General features: G+C 42.1%; 1 protein-coding gene across 1 annotated transcript in view; it reads right to left on the bottom strand.

The window, feature by feature from the left end:
* Positions 1-18,708, bottom strand: part of dock2 (dedicator of cytokinesis 2) — a 115,450-nt gene that overhangs the window by 92,948 nt on the left and 3,794 nt on the right. Inside the window, exons 3-21 of the mRNA XM_074648823.1 lie at positions 17,522-17,562; positions 17,268-17,323; positions 17,094-17,190; positions 16,861-17,009; positions 16,481-16,616; positions 15,668-15,825; positions 14,000-14,081; positions 13,625-13,760; positions 12,952-13,027; positions 12,745-12,821; positions 10,661-10,911; positions 10,225-10,323; positions 9,926-9,998; positions 9,579-9,682; positions 7,720-7,918; positions 5,222-5,319; positions 5,043-5,132; positions 4,691-4,791; positions 2,015-2,149 (exon numbers count right to left, since the gene is read on the bottom strand). Coding sequence (XP_074504924.1) covers positions 2,015-2,149; positions 4,691-4,791; positions 5,043-5,132; positions 5,222-5,319; positions 7,720-7,918; positions 9,579-9,682; positions 9,926-9,998; positions 10,225-10,323; positions 10,661-10,911; positions 12,745-12,821; positions 12,952-13,027; positions 13,625-13,760; positions 14,000-14,081; positions 15,668-15,825; positions 16,481-16,616; positions 16,861-17,009; positions 17,094-17,190; positions 17,268-17,323; positions 17,522-17,562 — 2,158 coding nt within the window. The remainder of the gene's footprint in view (positions 1-2,014; positions 2,150-4,690; positions 4,792-5,042; positions 5,133-5,221; positions 5,320-7,719; positions 7,919-9,578; positions 9,683-9,925; positions 9,999-10,224; positions 10,324-10,660; positions 10,912-12,744; positions 12,822-12,951; positions 13,028-13,624; positions 13,761-13,999; positions 14,082-15,667; positions 15,826-16,480; positions 16,617-16,860; positions 17,010-17,093; positions 17,191-17,267; positions 17,324-17,521; positions 17,563-18,708) is intronic.

The raw sequence follows: 18,708 nt of genomic DNA, 5'->3' as shown, positions 1-18,708 counted from the left end.
GAGAGAGTTGTCTCAGGAGATCAGAAAGAACATTATAGACCTTCATGTTAAAGGTAAAGGCTATAAGACCATCTCCAAGCAGCTTGACGTTCCTGTGACTACAGCTGCACATATTATTCAGAAGTTTACGGTCCATGGGACTGTAGCCAACCTCCCTGGACGTGGCCGCAAGGGGAAAATTGATGACATATTGAAGAGACGGATAATACGAATGGTAACCAAAGAGCCCAGAACAACTTCCAAAGAGATTAGAGGTGAACTCCAAGGTCAAGGTACATCAGTGTCAGATCGCACCATCCGTCACTGTTTGAGCCAAAGTGGACTTAATGGAAGACAACCGAGGAGGACACCAAATCATAAAAAAGCGAGACTGGAATTTTCCAAAATGCATATTGACAAGCCACAAAGCTTCTGGGAGAATGTCCTTTGGACAGATGAGACAAAACTGGAGCTTTTTGGCAAGTCACACCAGCTCTATGTTCACAGACGCAAAAATGAAGCATCCAAAGAAAAGAACACTGTACCTAATGTGAAACATGGAGGAGGCTCGGTTATGTTATGGGGCTGCTTTGCTGCATCTGGCACAGGGTGTCTTGAATCTGTGCAGGGTGCAATGAAATCTCAAGACTATCAAGGCATTCTGGAGCGAAATGTGCTGCCCAGTGTCAGAAAGCTTGGTCTCAGTTGCAGGTCATGGGTCCTCCAACAGGATAATGATCCAAAACACAGCTAAAAACACCCAAGAATGGCTAAGAACAAAACATTGGACTATTCTGAAGTGGCCTTCTATGAGCCCTGATCTAAATCCTATTGAAAATCTGTGGAAGGAGCTGAAACATGCTGTCTGGAGAAGGCACCCTTCAAACCTGAGACAGCTGGAGCAGTTTGCTCACGAGGAGTGGGCCAACATACCTGTCGACAGGTGCAGAAGTCTCATTGAGAGTTACAGAAATCACTTGATTGCAGTGATTGCCTCAAAAGGTTGTGCAACAAAATATTAAGTTAATGTTACCATCATTTTTGTCTAGGCCAGTTTCATTAGTTTGTTTTTTTAAATGATTCTGCTGAACCATAATTCAAAAACAATATCTGATTTTCATTAGTTAATTTTCAGTGAATTTTTATTTATTATTACTTTTGTCAGTTTCAAGTTATTTCAGTGACCATTGTGGGTTTTTCTCTCTTTAACGGAACGTTACCAACTTTGCCTACATCTGTATACTTAGAAGTATGCTTGAATGTACATGGGTGGGCTATTGTAAACGTACGTGATGCACATAAACACGCACACTTGGGAATCCACACTAACACACCCACACAAATCCGCACACACTGAATAAATAAACAAACACGCCCAACACGTCGATAAGCAAACAACACCAATTTTCAACAAACAAAGCCTGCGATGCCCTCTAGAAGATTAAAACGCTGGCCTTCATTGACCAGTGGACTTCAAAAGACAAACATACACACACACAGACAGAGATACCATCCCAACTCAGTTATACAACCACTAATACGCTGCTTCCAACAGAGGCAATTCTTACGCACACGATTGTGTCTTATATACCAAACACTACCCATAGGCAAGGCACATAACACTTGTTGTGGATCATGCTTCTGATCTGTCAGCATAAATTTTTGCTCAGCAGGTACAAATGGAGTTTACACTTATCGTATGGTGCAGCTCTCAGCTCAGCACAGTGGGTGTCATAACTCTCTGCTGCAGCAACCTTGTCTGTCTGGTGTTTCTCTGGCTGCCCATTCAGCAGCCTTCGCCCTGCCATTAGCTCTCATCCGGACGCTGCACTTCATCATCAATGCTTATTAGCAACGTTTAGTGCTGTAATCAGCAGCCTTTTTCTCACGGAGCTGTCAAAAACGATTACTCCTGCAGTGTCACTGGGCTCTGTGTGTGCTCAACAAGAATATCTATTTGTGGATCCAAAAAGAAACTCAGTACGTCATTAACATAATGATCAGTCCACAGAAACAAAAGTACACAAACACTCACTGGGAGTAGAGCATGCGTGAGCGGACGATGAACTTGAAGATGTACTCGAGGGCTTTGAGGGTTCGGAGGATGGGCTCACAATGTTCGCCTCTGCTGGACACATCCAGATACCTCTTCAACACCGACATCAGCTTTCTGGGAGAGAATGATGTGAGAAAGAGATGAGAATCCGGACGGACAGAAAGAAAAGGCTTAAAAAGGGAAGACAAAATTCAAAATCATTCAGTCAGAATCCTTTTCTGATGTTCCACAGGTTGGAAAATGAATCACCAACTCCATTTTTTACTTCCATAGAGCAGAAAGACAGAGTGCAACAGAGTGAGAGCGAGAGAAGACGACAGGCAGAAAGGAGGTGAAGGTGGAAAAATGGCAAAATAGTATTTCACACCTCGACAGATGTACCTTTCACACAGCTCACAGACATTTTGATTTGCCCACAGATGCATGGTGAAAAAAATCATTCTCCAACACATGCACACCCCGCAGGCCTCTTTAGACACACATAAATATTTTCCAGTGTGTCAAACCAGTTGGAGAGGTGTGGGTGGCACAGAGTTCAGTCTAAGTTTATGACCTACCACCAATCTCCCACTGCATCATCTCAATTGCATACAATACCAGCATATTCATAACACGTAAAGCAATACTGTAGGCCTAAAGGAGGGCTGAGCGTTTTGGCTTTGTGGTGGCTCTATTTCCATGAAATGGCAACAAGGGATCACTCACTAACTGGTTTAAAACTACTACGCAATCCTCTTAAACAATAAAAGTCCCCTTAAAAAAAATGAACTCTAATCTGGCCTCACTGCCGTCAGGGTGGCCTTGGAAATATTACCAACGTTATTACCAGTCAGTCTTCCCTGGTTTTGTTTTGGTGCATGGCTTAAAGGCAAGCACAGGAGGATTTATGCTTTTTTAAGAGCAAGAGATAGGGAGTTTAAAATGTAGTGAGAGGGAGTTAGAGAGTTTTACATAACAGCCTCTGGGCTGACAGGCGTTAAGCTGCGGTGACCCTCTTAAAGAGGGTGAACACCAACACACTGGCAGGGGAGGGATGGAGTGATGGTGGAGAGACAGATGTGTAGATGAAGTGAAGAGAGAAAAGCAGTTCAGAGAGGAGGAGAGTCGCAGGGACAATTGGGCAAAAGGAGACTGAGAGGAGGAGAAGCAGTTGGGGAAAAGTAGGAGAAAAGATTCAGGGCGGGGAAAGAGAGCAGGAAGAGTTAGAAATGCTGTTAATTTCCTAACTGAAGCTTTGGCAATGCAAAGAAATGCTGTCTCTAGCGCCCACTGAATCTACTTAAGTGAATTAACAGAGAGTAAGAAGCAGACTGAAGTGTTTGGGGTGCACGGCTGAGTGCTTTAGCTGCTACTCCACAGAGAGGCAGGGTTAAAACTCTAATCCTCTTCAGTCAAGTGCTCCGAAGGCCAACACACACACACACTGACCTCCAGTGGCAGCTGGGTACAGTGCAGCATTCAGTCACTTAACATTAGAGCTCGTTCTGTCCAACTTTCTAGGAACCACAAAACAGTCTGTTTTTTTTTGGCTTGATGACAAAGCATGACTGAGATTATCTAATGAGATTTAAAAGACTTCATAATTCCCTAGAGGTGGCAGAATTGCCTCGTGAAAGATCGTAATCCTTCATTTGAAACGCGAACAAGAACATTGCTGATACGCTGCTTATGTTTTCACACAATAGAAGTATTGTATTGTTGACGTGAAGTCTAACACGCTGTCATTAACGCATCATACTTAAGTCATACCTAAATTAAATAGTCAGCTGGCATTTTATGGAGACCACAGGAAAATAATTTAAACCTTAAAAAGGTACAGTGTGTAGGATTTTGGCGGCATCCAGCAGTGTTGTTGCAGATTGCAACCAACTGAGTAGCCCTCTGCTCAGTCCTTCCTTTCCATAGACTGCAGTAACGTGAGCCGCCGAGTGCAAAACCGTGGTAACCTCGCTGAGAGGCCATCCATACCATAATAACACTACTTTAGGAGCAACGGAAGTCAGACGGCAGCTGGCGGACTCCGTGAAGAGGACCTACTCCCTATATGAAGATGGATATGAACGGCTCATTCTAATCTAATGAAAAACACAACGATTCTTAGTTTCAGGTGATTATACACTAATGAAAACATAGTTGTGAATATTATATTCCATTTCTGCTAATAGAGCCCCCAAAATGTTACACACTGTTCCTTTAAATAGCCAGTTGGGCTCAGTGAGTTTAAAGTCTCCTGTGGCAGATGCATTAAGGAGATGTCTTTGCCTTCTCAAGACTCTTTGCTTTCTCAAGGATTTTTGCATTTCAGCATACTGATTTGCGACTAAACTTTTTGCTTTTTGGAGCACTTATCAACTATCTATGTGACTCTTGTCATATTTTGCTCGTATACACATTACATGTTGCTTGCCAACAATGTTTACATTTGTCTTATGGCTTCATTCACAGTCAAAATGCCTAAAATGTAAACTTAAATGAACCTATCTTTGTCAGATTCACATTAAGTGTTCTGATCAGAAAAGGGGTAGAAACTTTGTACATCATATATTCATTCAAATCTGATACATGGTGATGAGAACAGTTCCTTCTGTCATTCAGGAAACGCATACAAAATGTAACACAACAAGATAGAAGGAAGTGATCCAGGAAGTAACCTACTTGTAGGCCAGTGTAGCGCTGAAATGCTGCTTGATGTAGGCCTCCAACACTGTGTTGAAGTGCTGGAACTTCCTGTCGGCGATCAGACCTATGATGTATATCTGGCAAGGCAGAGGGGAGAAACAGAGAGACTGAGCAGGCTACATGTTTACAAGGCAGATAAGAAGTTATGTACAATCATCTGATAGACGTGTTTGTTTGGAAAAAAAGATGGATAGGTAGACGCAAAGATGTCAGACTCGATACACGCTGAGACAGCCTGTCACGAAATCAGCTGCATCTGTTGACAAGCCACACACAGAGTTACACGCACAACATTATCTGGGTACACACACCACACACACACACTCACCAAGGCGTCAAACACGAGGATGTCGTAGTCGTCAGTCTGAGAGTGTTCCATCATGATGTTGAACAAGGCATCCAGAGTGTCCTGCAGAAACTAAACACACACATACAGACAAAGGAGAGGTCCGGTGAGAGCCAGTCTACACACTTATACAAATACACACTTGCATTCACACTACTGACCTTGACCACCTCCTCTCCATCAATGATTTTAAGTTTCTCAAGGTTTTCTTTGAGGAGTTCGGGTCGAGTCCTCCACTTGAGCAGCCCCAGCAGACCCACTGGAGAGGAGAGACACACAGAGCACATTTTCTGTTTAGCTGTCTTTAATGCAGCTGTCTTGTTTAAGAGTGGATGCTGATCAACACTGCTGTAATGGAAATGTATTCTTAGTTGAATGTCTTTTTTTTATTATAATTAATTAATTTTTCCCTTTTTGTCCTTTCCGAACATTTGACATTGTGTGTCTCCTTCTGTGTTGCGCAGACTACGTTTAAACTTTTACACTGAATTTACCCGTCAGTGACTTGACACTTTTTAATATAATGCGAAAGATAGGAGATAAGATGATAAGATGGATTTGATTGGAGCTGTTACACTGTGTTGAAATTAGAGCTGAAACAATTAGTCATTCACTATCATTTACTAGACAGAAAATAAACTGGCAAATATACGATAATGAGCAATTTGCTGCTTTTGTCCATTTCATATCATAGTAAATTTAATACGTTGGGGTTTTGGATGCACATATGCATACTTAGAATTAAGGATGCACCGATAACCGAGACTGGATCAGATATCGGGCCGATACTGACTCATATAGCTGGATCGGGTATCGGTTTCAACGAAGCCGATCTATTCAATTCGGTTCAATTCTATGTTTATATACTATATACATTATAGACTGGAAATTGAATTCCTTTTTAAGTTTTGACCAATTTGTTGCTGCATTAAAAGGTTTACTTCTGAATTGTAATTCCTGTTAATTTTAAAGATTTTTTTACCAAGTTGCTGGTATACGATTTATTACTCTAACAATAAGCTACAATTCACTAAATTTATATCTATGTATATATTTGTCACATTTTGTTTTACAAAGTTAGGAAAGCAATGTTTAAGTCAAGCCTGATGTTGCCTTACACATGAAAGAATGATCCCAGTCACTTCCACACAGTGAGGCATACAGCTTATTAATTAAACACTGGTATCAGATCGGTACTTAGTATCGGTCGATACCCAAAGCCCAGGTATCGGTATCGGGACTGCAAAGTCAGGGTGCATCCCTACTTAGAATACAGTTCTTCTTTGAATTTCTTGTCATTTTGTGTACTAAACTGTACTAAAAAAGAATCAATAGAATAACAAACAACAAAGCAGCAATTTGTCAAGTGATGATTTGTCATCTTCCTCTGCTTAGTGAGACTTGCAACTGAACATTCAAATCCACAGTTTCTGTCATTAATTCTGCTACAGTTTGACATGGGGCAGATTTCCATGTCTCTGTAGGGCTGCCCGCTTGAAGCTCACTGCTTTTCCTGTCCAATAATTTCTGACTCACCAAGCCAAGCCGCACATCTGGTGGGTGGCCCCAAAACAACACTGTGTGCATGCATGCCTGAGAGTCTTTGTGTGTGTGGTGTGTGTGTGTGTGTGTGTGTGTGTGTGTGTGTGTGTGTGCGTGTGTGTGTGTGTGTGTGTGTGTGTGTGGTACAGGTGATTAATATCGCAGGATAATGTTCATTATAGTGATGGACTGGCTTCCTCAGTAACAGCTGTTGCACTGCACCTGTGCCTGATGCACCTTACTGTCTGGAATGTACGTGCGCTTATGCATTTGTAGATGTGTGTGTGTGTGTGTGTGTGTGTGTGTGTGTGTGTGTGTGTGTGTGTGTGTGTGTGTGTGTGTGTGTGTCAGCTTATGTGGCTGCCTGCCAGAGTGTGTAGGACAAAATGGGCGACACTCCTCACTAAACAAATCGATGTAAGCACACAGTTCCCCCTATCCGATGCTTACTATTCCATGACCATAACACGTCACACACACACCCTCATAGTTCTGGCAACATTGACCTAATTAACATACCGTTGACTCACCATACTACTCACTACCGTTAATTGGCTGGACGTCTCCTTTGCCCTAACCTCACCCCAACTCACCCTTCAGCCATCATGACTCAACTTTTAGCCCTAAACCGAAAAATACCACTTGGCCTAATAAGGTCAGATAGGGTTGCATGTTACCTGCACTTCTGTAAAAATTGTATGGATTTTCTAAGGAGAAATACGAATTTCCTAACTATTTAGCCCAAAAGAAGACGTATGTACACTAGACCAGTAGTGTTTGCAGACTTGAAGAGATCGTCTAAGCAGTGGATTTGTCCTCTACCAATTCCACAGCCAACAGATGATTCATTGTCTTGTCCTGACCTTATTACTCTGTTGACAGAAGATGTTAATTCATGTTTTTTTGACGTGTCAGGTTTAATTTCAAACACCCTCCTCCTCATAATTTCAGCACTAACCTCTCTTCAACCTTTGTGCGTATAAGGCTGCGTGTGTGTTTTTGCCCTGCCAAGTCTCTAGAGTAGCTTAATGTCAACACAATATCACAAAGGGGCTATTTGAACAGTATAACACCTACCCCCCCCTCCCCCCACACACACACACACACATCCACCTACCATTCTGGGTGAGTTTGGTGGAGCAGACCAAGGTGGAGATGATGAAGCTGTCTCTCGAGCTGACCGACAGGCCTCCACTCCCGGAAAGGCTGCTGGAGCTGCGGCCCACCGTTGCCACCTTGTGGGAGTCGCCGTGGTGGTGGCGAGTCGAGGGCAACGACAAATAGCAGTTCACATCTTCCATGCGCTTGCTGTCACCCTGGGACGACAATGTGAGGGAGTCATTTTAACCCAGTAATGTTGACACACCAGTAATGCTTAAACTTGCTAATGATGGCACAGATGTTTGCCGGCTGTCGCAGCAGCATTTGGGACGAGAATTACTATTTCCTGTGTTTAGTCAAAATGTCTTGATGCAGGCACGGGAGTAGAAGACACCCTGGGGTTCGCTGTACTTGCAGTGATTTATCAGGCCAGCCCTGAAGGAACAACAATGACTGAAGTCGCCAGTTCCACAGCAGTAATCTCTCTCTGTGATCTACTTCTACCTAACTCAACTTCAGTTTGTAAACTCATTACTTTGAAAACATCGGCGGCAGGATAGGTAAGAAAAATAGGAGCTAATGGTAGAGCATTTTTCTAGCTGAGAAGCTATAGAATGAACACATCGGAGAGAAGGGAAAGAAATATATGAGAAAAAGAAACTTGGTATATCGATTTTCTATTTTGTTTATCTGTTTCGTTTACGTGATCCTACTGTACATTTTTCCATATATAAATTTACCGCCTTTGGGTCACAGATTCATTCAAACCTAAAAACCTCTGCCCTCTTTAATGCCAAACCAGTGGTTAATAATGAGTGAGTGGGTGGAAAAGCAGGGAATAAGAGATTGAAGCCCTGAGTGGCACAGAGATCGAGAGCAATGCAGGGATAACGAGAGATAATCGAGAAAGAGGGCACACGGGGACCATCCATTCGGTCTTTGAGTGAATCACGAGTAATTAATCTTCATTGCGTTTGGCATTTAATCAATAGGGGGATTCAATCTTAGCTTTGGCTCATTTGGCAGGAAATCTATTTGGCTTCACTCAACCTGGGTGGCCATAATCTCCCGTCCAGACTCACTATAGGTTTAGGTCAGCTTTGATGATGGTTGCAACTGAGCACAACTGTTACAGTTTATACAGTATATTTCAGACAAACAGTGTTTCTGCCCTTTTTCTACCATGTTTTAGGCAAATAACCCAGTATGCTTCAGTGACTTGTAAAGTCTTTTTCAATATTATATATGTACAAAAACCTCCAGAACTACGTGAGGAATGGCATTGAGCTTTGGTACAGTTAGATTAATCTTCCCCATTCATTCAAGTCTGACCATGAATGATGTATCAAAAGAATTCTGTAAACTGTTTGTGTTATTAACCATTAGCTGAAAGGTTACAGAAGATGCCATATAACTGCAGCGTACTGGGTTTGATTACGGCCTTGAGACCTTTGTTGCACGTCATACCCCTCTCTCTCTCCCCCCATTTCCAGTCTGCCTCTACGCTGTCATCTGTCTAATAAAGGCAAAAAATGCCCCAAAAAACCTTTTAATAAAAATCCAGTTTTATTGCAGTTGGGCTGTTCAATTCAAAACTGGTTGGTTCAACAAAAGTGAATGAGCTGTGAGAGTCTGACTCATCATAAAAGGGCTCGTTATGTAATTTATTACTCTCAGAGGAGCTTTAGCATCTGTACAAGTCTGAAAGCTCAGGTCAAGGAAGACAGGATTTAGGTGACAATAAATTAGTTTGCCGTTAAATTAATCAGGTTGTCAGTGGGCTGAAATTGGTCTCATTCACTCTTTATTTGATTAGACATTTGAACCTGTTCATGAATTTATCTGTTTTCTTCCTGTTGTGTTTTTGGTTCTGACCTTGAAGACGACAAGGTCATGCGGTCCATCTTGTAGAACTGTCCCGTCATCCTTCATCAGACGCACGAAGGCCATGGCAAAGTTCTTCTCGCTCTTGTCCTTGGCTGGAGACGAAGGAGACGGATTAGTAAACAGAGAGGAGTCAGGAGGGGAACACATCAGGGAAATGGAAAGGGAGGAGGAAGAACGACGACTGATTTGTATAATCAAAGTGTGCGTAATGATGCCTTGGGTCATTTTCCAAATTGCTTCCAATCATTCGGACCTTGCGGTGTCCCAGAATGCTCAGGGGATCAGAGTAGAGGAGAGTGTGGATGTATGGAGAGAACTGAGAGGCTGATACTCACACTCCTGGGAAGAGCGGTGTCTGAACATGAAGCGTAAATGAATTCTGTGCATTTCCTCCAGAGGGACTGCCACCTGGAGGACATGTAAAATAACAGATATCTTAACATTTTACAGGTATACAATGACATTCTGGGGTTTCTTGAAAGTTATGGTTGAAATGAGGAATGCAAATGCTATATAAACACCAGACACCTTCAAGGAAACAGAAAGAAGTGTCTGTTATAGACACAATTCTACCACTAACTACTTTTAAATTGTTAGCTCTGCAGTTCCCTCTACAACACACACACACACACACCTTAATTGTCTCCATCCAGCGGGGCTGTTTCACTTGGTAGTAGATGACGGATCTGTACTCATTGACCACCTTATCCCCTGCTCCCAGACAGATGGAGTTCTGGGAACGAGGGAGAGAAAAATACAAGTCATATTGAGCTGAAGGATTTTATGTTTGTGTGTGAGCTAAAATGGATTTTCATTCTGGGATAAAGCCACGTCAATGTGCCCCTGCCTATGAGAGGGTGAATAAGCGCTTGATCAGTGCCGTGCTTGCTCACTGGCCCATACCTCCTCAATCTCTTAAACACCGCACATACGGTACACACACACTTTCGCACTTGCACACTCAACCTTAAACCCCTCACACACAAACTAATGCGTTCACACAAATCCCTTTCCTATTCAAACACACAGACATGCCCTCATCTCTTCACGCATCTCTTCACGCTGCTCACCTGTATGACCTTGCCCTCCTCGTCACACACCCACATGATGACCACCACATTTTTCTGCGTCGTCTTGTTGTATTTGTCGAAGTCGCCGCTCTGTAAGGTGAGGTAGATGTCATTGCGAACGTCTCCCGGCATGATGATCTCTGGGAAGCCCAGCTTGCGGGCCACCACGGTGCTGCGGTCCACCAGGTGAGGATATTCCTTCCGGATCTGAACTATGTCCCCGACCAGAGCCTTCATAGTCACCCACAGACCTGGAGGGAGGTGGGGGTAGCGGAGGAGGGAAGGTTACGGTATGTATTCATGTTTAACCGGTATACATTTTTCAGGTGCACAATCAGCAAAAGGAGGTTTGCAGTGAGACTGATGATTGTATTCTTAAGCAGTGTTCAGTTCCTTAAAAGATACATATTCTTGATAAAAAGAATTTAGACCATCATGAGACTCTCAAGACTTATGACTTTTTAGACAGATGACAGACTGATGCATGCGTGGCGCATATTGTCTCGGATATGTTGCTACCTTTAATTGGGTCGTTAATCTATAGAGTAATGATTTAACAAGTTGATAGATGCATTCAATTTGTAGAGAGACTACAATTCATTGTGAGATTTCATTGAAGGATGTCCTTTGTCAGTAAAGAACCTTCATCATATCAACTGGTCTGATATTCGTTCCAGGTGCTGATTTATTGCTTACTCGCTCTTAATTACACAAGATTATGTGTACATCACTGCACGGTGTCACAGGCCTAGAAGGGAGAAATATTTTTCTGCTATACTATAATAGTGACCAAAGTTGAGCACCCAAAACAGCTTTGGAAAACACAGGTTATGTGTAGCTATCAGAGAGTTCAATTCAATACTTCACAGAACTTTGTGGGACCAAATATCAATACATTTAAGAGCATTTACTTAGAAAAATAGGTGCTACTCCAGGCTATTTTAAATGAGAGATCCAGAGAGGAATTTTCATTTCTCTCTGCAGGTAAGTACATTCAAATTAAAGCCAAATGAATGAATAAGGAATTTCAAGGCCAGGCCCTTTTACAACTGAATTTTAAACATTTTAAGATGTTTTCAGGACCTGCTAAAACCCTGAAAAATTCAGCCTGAAAGCTGAACTTAAAGTGAGATCCACTTTGTATAAATTGTTAGTGTTTATCTATGAGGAGCGTAATGTTAAAGTGTTCCAAGGTGATGCGGGGATGTGAAATTTCTTCTGTTGTTACACACTAGACTGCAATCAATAATACTATAAAATGTCTGTCTCCTGTTTGTGAAGGGGGGGGGGGGGGCAAAGAAAGGGTGAAGGTGTTAACATAATAGGCAGAAATTTAGAAAGAATATGGGCTCTCAGAGCTTTCAGACAAATGACGTGAGGAAGGAAAGCATAGACAAGAACATGAAAAAAGGGGGTGAGCTATTTTAGGGAAATACGTACATAGTTGGTGAAATCTAGACTCTATCACAAACCCACATTTTCAAGGCTACCCACATACCTATAGGGAATACTCTGCATATGTGTGTGCTGTGGCAGAAGCATCTCAAAAGTGAGACGAAGGAGAGATTAGGGGAGAGTAAAGTTAAGAACAGACATCTGGTGTCCTAAGGTGCTCCTTCCATATCTGCTCGTCCGGGTGTTCCTTCCATATCTAGGTTATGCCCAGGGCTTTCAGGGGCGAGAGGAAAGATAAAAGCCAAGCAATATGACAGTGCAGTCCAACACGCGAGGTTAGTCTATGTGGAACAAGACAGCGTCACCCATAGGGGCTGTCAAAATCAGCCATAAACGTGAGGTAGCGGGCAGCGAGAGTGGAAGCTGGTGAGGGAGAAATAAAGGGTAAGTAATATGAAAACATCGGCTCCAGGGCGAATGCTATCCATCAGGATAATGACCTTCATTCTCACCCACGGAGCAGAAAGAAGAGGCGAGGATATGATGAGAAATGGCCATTTTGTCTGACCACTAATGACTTCAGCGTACACAGTCCAGTGGGAATCTTTAGTGCATATAGGACCACCGACTTTGGCAGAATAGTCACATGGCTTTCACACTGGGAAACAGAGAGAGAAGCCAAACAGTACCTTGTCCAGCGCTGTCTCCTCGTGATGCCGTCACTTTGTTCAGCAAGGAATGAAGAAAGTCATTCTCAGCAACTACCCTGGAGCCAAACAAACACACAAAAACGGTTTGATCTTTAAAATCGTGCAGATGCTGAAACCTCCGATTTCAATATTGCTTTTTATTACAGGGAGGATTTGTGAGTAATAGAGGAGGAAAATAAGACATACGGGAAGAAGGGGATGAAAAACTGCTTCTCCTCATCGCATTCAATCTTCCCTTTGATGAGATCACTAATGTCCATCACTGCCAAGAAAAGGAAAACAAATGTGTCTGTGATGGCAAAATCAAAGAAAATGCTATCCCTTATGTGGATTCACATCAGTCAACAATGACAGCCTCGGTGAACATTTTGTTTATAAATCTCTCTATCACACAAGAGTTTAGCACACAGACCTCACTACACACCTTGGTAGCTCTTTTCTGAGGTTAACTTTTTTGAGGAAACAGTAGCCTCAAGGGTAGGAAAAATGAGTGGACGGTCACCATCAATATTTTAGTTTTGTTTGTGCAAAAGATGACTGTGGTTGTATTGGTCAGCTCCCAGGTGTAAATAGGGGTGATAATACCTGCAGCAGCAGCAGATAAATCAGAGAAATTACTCTGACCTTTATGGAATGAAAGTAAAAATGACTGAAGAGGCTACTAAAGGCCATTATTGTTGGCTAAATTGCTGATATTTGGCAGTGGAGTGAGGCAAATGTATTGCAGCTTTAAGAGAGAGGCTACTAAAAACAATACTCATAAGTCTAATAACTACAAATAATACTTGGACACTTGGATTGGCAATTTAGCAGCACCTTTGACCAAAAAGAAAAAAAGTATCGGCTGATGTTCAAGTACCTGCCACCCCAAACGGCCGCCTCAGGCCTTGAGTGCTCTTCTTGTGGTTTGTCTCTTTCAGGTCCATCCTGCCCACTCGCACTATCTGACAGATCAGATAAATCTTCTCTCTGCTCAGGTCCTTGTTCCCCAGGTCCTGGTAGAGACAAACAGAGAGAGGAGAACGGAGAAGAAAGAAAGCAAAACAATAAGTATAGAGTGGGAGTGGGAATAAAAGATACGAGGATGAAATGATGGAGGAAAGAGGAGTTGGGGGACATGAGGTTAAGTGGGAAAGAGACAATGCAATCTTCTAAGAGGGAATAAATCCATTCATTCTTACAGTATCTGTAGTGCTGAGAAACAGTGTGATAGTGCCCTCCTGTGGTCACTTACTGTAAAGACAACCTTCAGGTTGTTGAGCATGTCAATCTCCTTGGGGAATCCTTTGTCGCCCCAGCGTACCAAGTAGTTCTCACTGCACAAAGCATGGAGGAGAGTTGTTGTTACTGTTCTGCAAAACTATACAATACAATATCTTAATATACAGCCACACTTAGTGTCAAAAAATAGCCATTTGCAATAAAGATCATCTCATTCCCCTTGATTTAAACTTTCCCACCCTACAGGAAGTGATGAATCAAAAAGATAGAAACGCTATCTCTGTCCAATCGAGGACTGAGCGAGTGTTTGGTCCAGATAACGCTGGACTGTTTGCCTCCCTCATCTTTAGGTGGGTGAGAATCACAGAGCAGCCAATCTGGTGTACACGGGCATGCTGTATATACAGTTTACTGAGCTGACATTACGTGATTTATGGGGGAAAATGAAGTTAAAATGTCAGCTTCAGTCATCCCCTGGCAGGCATGTGGATCCACTAATGTTACCCACTGCAGCTGCATAAATTTTCTCTGACGTGCTAAAAATACAACCCCTTCTATTCCCAATAGCATTTTCCTGACATTTAGTACAAGCATGCACCAGTCACTGACAGAGGGGTGAATAGAAAGATAGACAGCAAGACAGACACACAGATGAGGGTCTGTGGGTACAGCAGGGTGAATCAAAGCTGAGAACAAGTTCCTACAACATTCCTGTCACAAAACCTACTTGAGGGAATGGGTAGCACAAAAAGAAAAAGGCAAACATTTAAACAATCAAACAAATATTACAAGAGAAAATGAGACAGGAAAAAAAACTGAAACCAGGACAAATGCCAAGAAAGTAGGAGACGATCGAACGGTGGTGGATATATTTTGAGAAAAACATGATCGATCCAGGTCTATCTTAATACTCCCAGCTGCGCTGGCTGAGACTTAGATATACCCTGTATGACAGTGAGTGACAGGGCTTAGCATCAGCACTGTCAGGCACCACACAGCTCTGCCAGTCAGTATCTCCTGCCCTATAATTTGTGTTTTCTTATTTTTGGCATCCCATTGTTTGAATTTAGTGGGATTCAACAATGGAGGAGGGTCGACAAGTGAGAAAGCAAGAGGAGAGGTACTGTATATAGGCAGCTGAGAGATGGAGGTGAGGTTAAAAACAAATTTGAACTTGAATCAACGGTATTTTTCATTCACTTCAGTCAGTAAATGGGTACTAAAAGGGATATGGAGGAGGCTAAACCTACTTCATCTTAATTTTTCCCTATTTTTATTTCATTTAATGGACAGAATTTACTTAATTTATGATCTAAATCCTTGATATACAAAATTCAGGCAAATCACATCAATATAAGCTATAAGAAGAATAATACAAAAATGTTATCAAGACACAAACTTGTTTCCTATCTCAGAAATGTGAATGTGACTCAACGTTACACCCCAAAATTGAATCAAATGCATGGGGGTGTTAAATTAAATCTACCAGACCTCAACAATAACATCAGTGTATTATTTGAAGCCTAAACAGACACATTTAAACTTGCATATGATTCTGGGGGTTCAAATTCTCAAAACAACCTGAAAAGAATACACTGAAAAGAAAAACATCAGCTTGTACTAAAACACTTTCTGAAGCTCACTGTATGAGGGTAAGGACTAAAGCTAAGAGGGAAAGCACCTGATGAAGGCCTGTTTGAAGGGGTCATAGAGGGACATGAAGAGCTCCGAGTCCTCTCCGATGCGACAGACAAAGTTCCTGACGAAGACGTAGAGGCTGTGGGTGGGGGAAGATTGGATCCGTGCTGAGATCCCGCTGTGGTCCGTCTGGATGTTGGACTGCAGGGGAGGACGTTAATTGGAGGAGGTTAACTCGGGACAAGGATTTAACAGGATAAAATGCCAGTTAAAAGCCTTCATTTCAAGGTCCTGACAAATCTGGTTGGCTGGTATAACAATTAATAGCTACATTCTGGGATTTACCAGCTGCAGCATCCAGATTGTGGCATTGTAAGGGAGAAGAAAATCATAATAGAGTACGTTCTCTTCTTATTGATGAATAAATGTAAAATAGGCTGTACGGAGTTGAAGTGAAGTCAAGCCAATTTGTAAAGAATTCTTAGCTGGCACACATAATTGGCAAGTAAAATGTATTATCCATGGCATTTTCATGCAGAAAAAGTTTCATTTTACTACTTTCATAGCATAAAAAACTAAATGAAATGACAAAATTGTGATTCCACCTATTTTTTAGTTCATGATAACTTTTATATCTTCCCAGGAACAGTTTCCCGGAGAAGATCCCATGGTACACATGTCTCTGTGAAGTCTAGTGCAGTCAAATCAGAGCAATATCAAAGAAGTTGACAAATAAATTAAATTTTAATTGCAACATCTGCCATCACATCCACCCATGAGATTCTCTCTCTGTCCCATGAAACTGTCTGCATGGATCTTTCCCTCCTGGGTTCTGCCTTCTCATCTTTTTCCTCACCTGCTCCTCTTTGATGCGCTCATTGATCTTGGCTGTGGCCTCCTCGTGGGCCCGAAACAGACTGATGACACTAGCCCGTTCCGGGTCCAAGATGTTCCCATTCTCGTCCCGAACCACCTGGTCCAGCTCCAGGATCCTGTAGTAGGAAGCAGGAGATACCACTCAGGCGAGGATTGGGGAGATTGATGGAAGGTGTACAAAGGACAGAGGACAAAAAAAGGCAACGAGTGGAGGGAAATGGTGAAGGGATGAAGACACAGGGGTGACGAGAGGGAGGAGGGAGCAGAGAGGAAAGATAAGGGGAGAAGATGCTGAAAGATGTGAGCACGGGACGGGAGAAAACTAGCTTTTGATTAGATTTTGTCATTAAGCAGACATACTTGTTGCCATAGTCAATCTTAGAGGTGATTTTCTGCTTGAGCTCCTTGAATTCGTCACTTGGCAGAGTGCCAGACAGGAGCTGGGAACGCCACTCCATCAGCTCACACATAAGCACCTGGATCTGCTTCACACACTTCCGTTTATTGGCCTGGACAGGTAGATGTATGGTGTTACACTCAGACACACACATATTCACACACACAAAGAGTTTTTGCTTGTTTTTTTTTTTTACCACATAGAGCAGCTTCCATATGCTTCCCCACTCCCTCAATGTGGTGGTCACCTCCTTCACCAAGGGCATCTCTGAAGACATCACTACCTCATCACCTCTGTAGTCGCACAAGAAAACAGAAATTCAAAAAACATAACTTTTGGAGTCAAATGAAGACTTTTTAAGTCCACTCACCCTCGTTTTTCAATGACGATCTCCCTGAGATGGACAAAACTGGCAGGGAACACTCCCTGGAGAGGAATATGCGTGGGGGAGATGAATGAGAAAACAAAATCAGTGGTAGCTCTCACCTTTCCTATCCACTAAACTAGAAAAGAAGATCTCCCATGAATGGTCATGCATTATGCATTATTGCAACACAGTTGGTTAAAATCAATGTGATGCACTGTCTGGTGTAAAAAACAGGTTATGTATGTGTGAGCTCTTACCCGTTGGGCTTTGTTCCTAACCAAGTGGCCTCTGAACCATCCTGAAAGACAAATTGACTGTCAGCTTACTGTAATACAGACATCTCTACATGGGCAGGCCTTTGTTGTTCACATTGAAATGTGGAAGAGACTAGACCAGTGGTTCACAAGCTTTTTCAATTCAAGGACCCCTAAACTGACACAAATTACACCACGGACCCACATGTGAGAAGATTTTTTCCCAGGGTCCCCCATCAGATAGGATTTTTGCTTTCTGATGTTTTGTTACACAGTGTATGAAACTCCTGACCAAAATAGCCATACATTCTGTCATTGTGTTACTTATGGATGGATTTAAAGTGAAATTGAAACCTAGAGCGGAAACTATGATGCATATACCATTTTTAACTGGTATAATAATAACGCTTGTATACTACTGCATAGTAAAGTTATTTATCATGTCAACCTAAGTTATATAAAAAGTCTCAATATTTTATTCTGTGAAGTTCAAAAAATCAAGCGACAAAAATGCAGACAGCCAACATATTTCACTTTAACTCAGATTCATTACAAACTGTCGTTCTTTGACTAACCATTGTGTACTCTACTCTAAAGTGAATTGGTCATCCTTATGTGCTCGTGGCCTCAGTCATTGGTATGTGTTTATCTACAAAAGCATTCTGGGTTTAGTTCCTTCTTACTTGTCTTCACTTTTAAAAAGGAAAACTGGAAGTCATAATCTTCGTTCTATGGACATTTTGCAGTTTGTTGTTCCCAAAGTACGGACTGAATTGGGAAAGAAAGCTTTTAGGTTTTCGGCACCTACTGATTGGAATAATGTATAATCTGATCTTCAACTTCAAAACTTAGTTACCTTGAATGAGTTTAAGGCTCTGGTGAAATCGCTGCAGCCCAGGTTGTCTGTGTGCAAGTGTTTTGTATGAGCAAGTTTTAATGTTGTTAATTTATGTGTTGACTTTCACTATAACTGTCTTGCTGCTATCTTGGCAGGTCTCCCTTGTAAAGGAGATCTTTGATCTCAATGGGACTAACCTGGTTAAATAAAGGAACATAATAATAAATAACTGAGAAAAGGTATTGTTTATCATAACTGTCTGTAAGTACTTTACAGTTTACCTACTAACTTTTGTCATTTTTGTTTGAGGCAGAAAGTTTATAATATGGAAACTTTGTTTTAGGATAGATGA

This window comes from Sebastes fasciatus, chromosome 10 (assembly GCF_043250625.1).
Source record: "Sebastes fasciatus isolate fSebFas1 chromosome 10, fSebFas1.pri, whole genome shotgun sequence".
Classification (NCBI taxonomy): domain Eukaryota; kingdom Metazoa; phylum Chordata; class Actinopteri; order Perciformes; family Sebastidae; genus Sebastes; species Sebastes fasciatus.
Note: the sequence above shows the minus strand (reverse complement) of the source record. Positions and strands in the feature narration are given on the sequence as shown.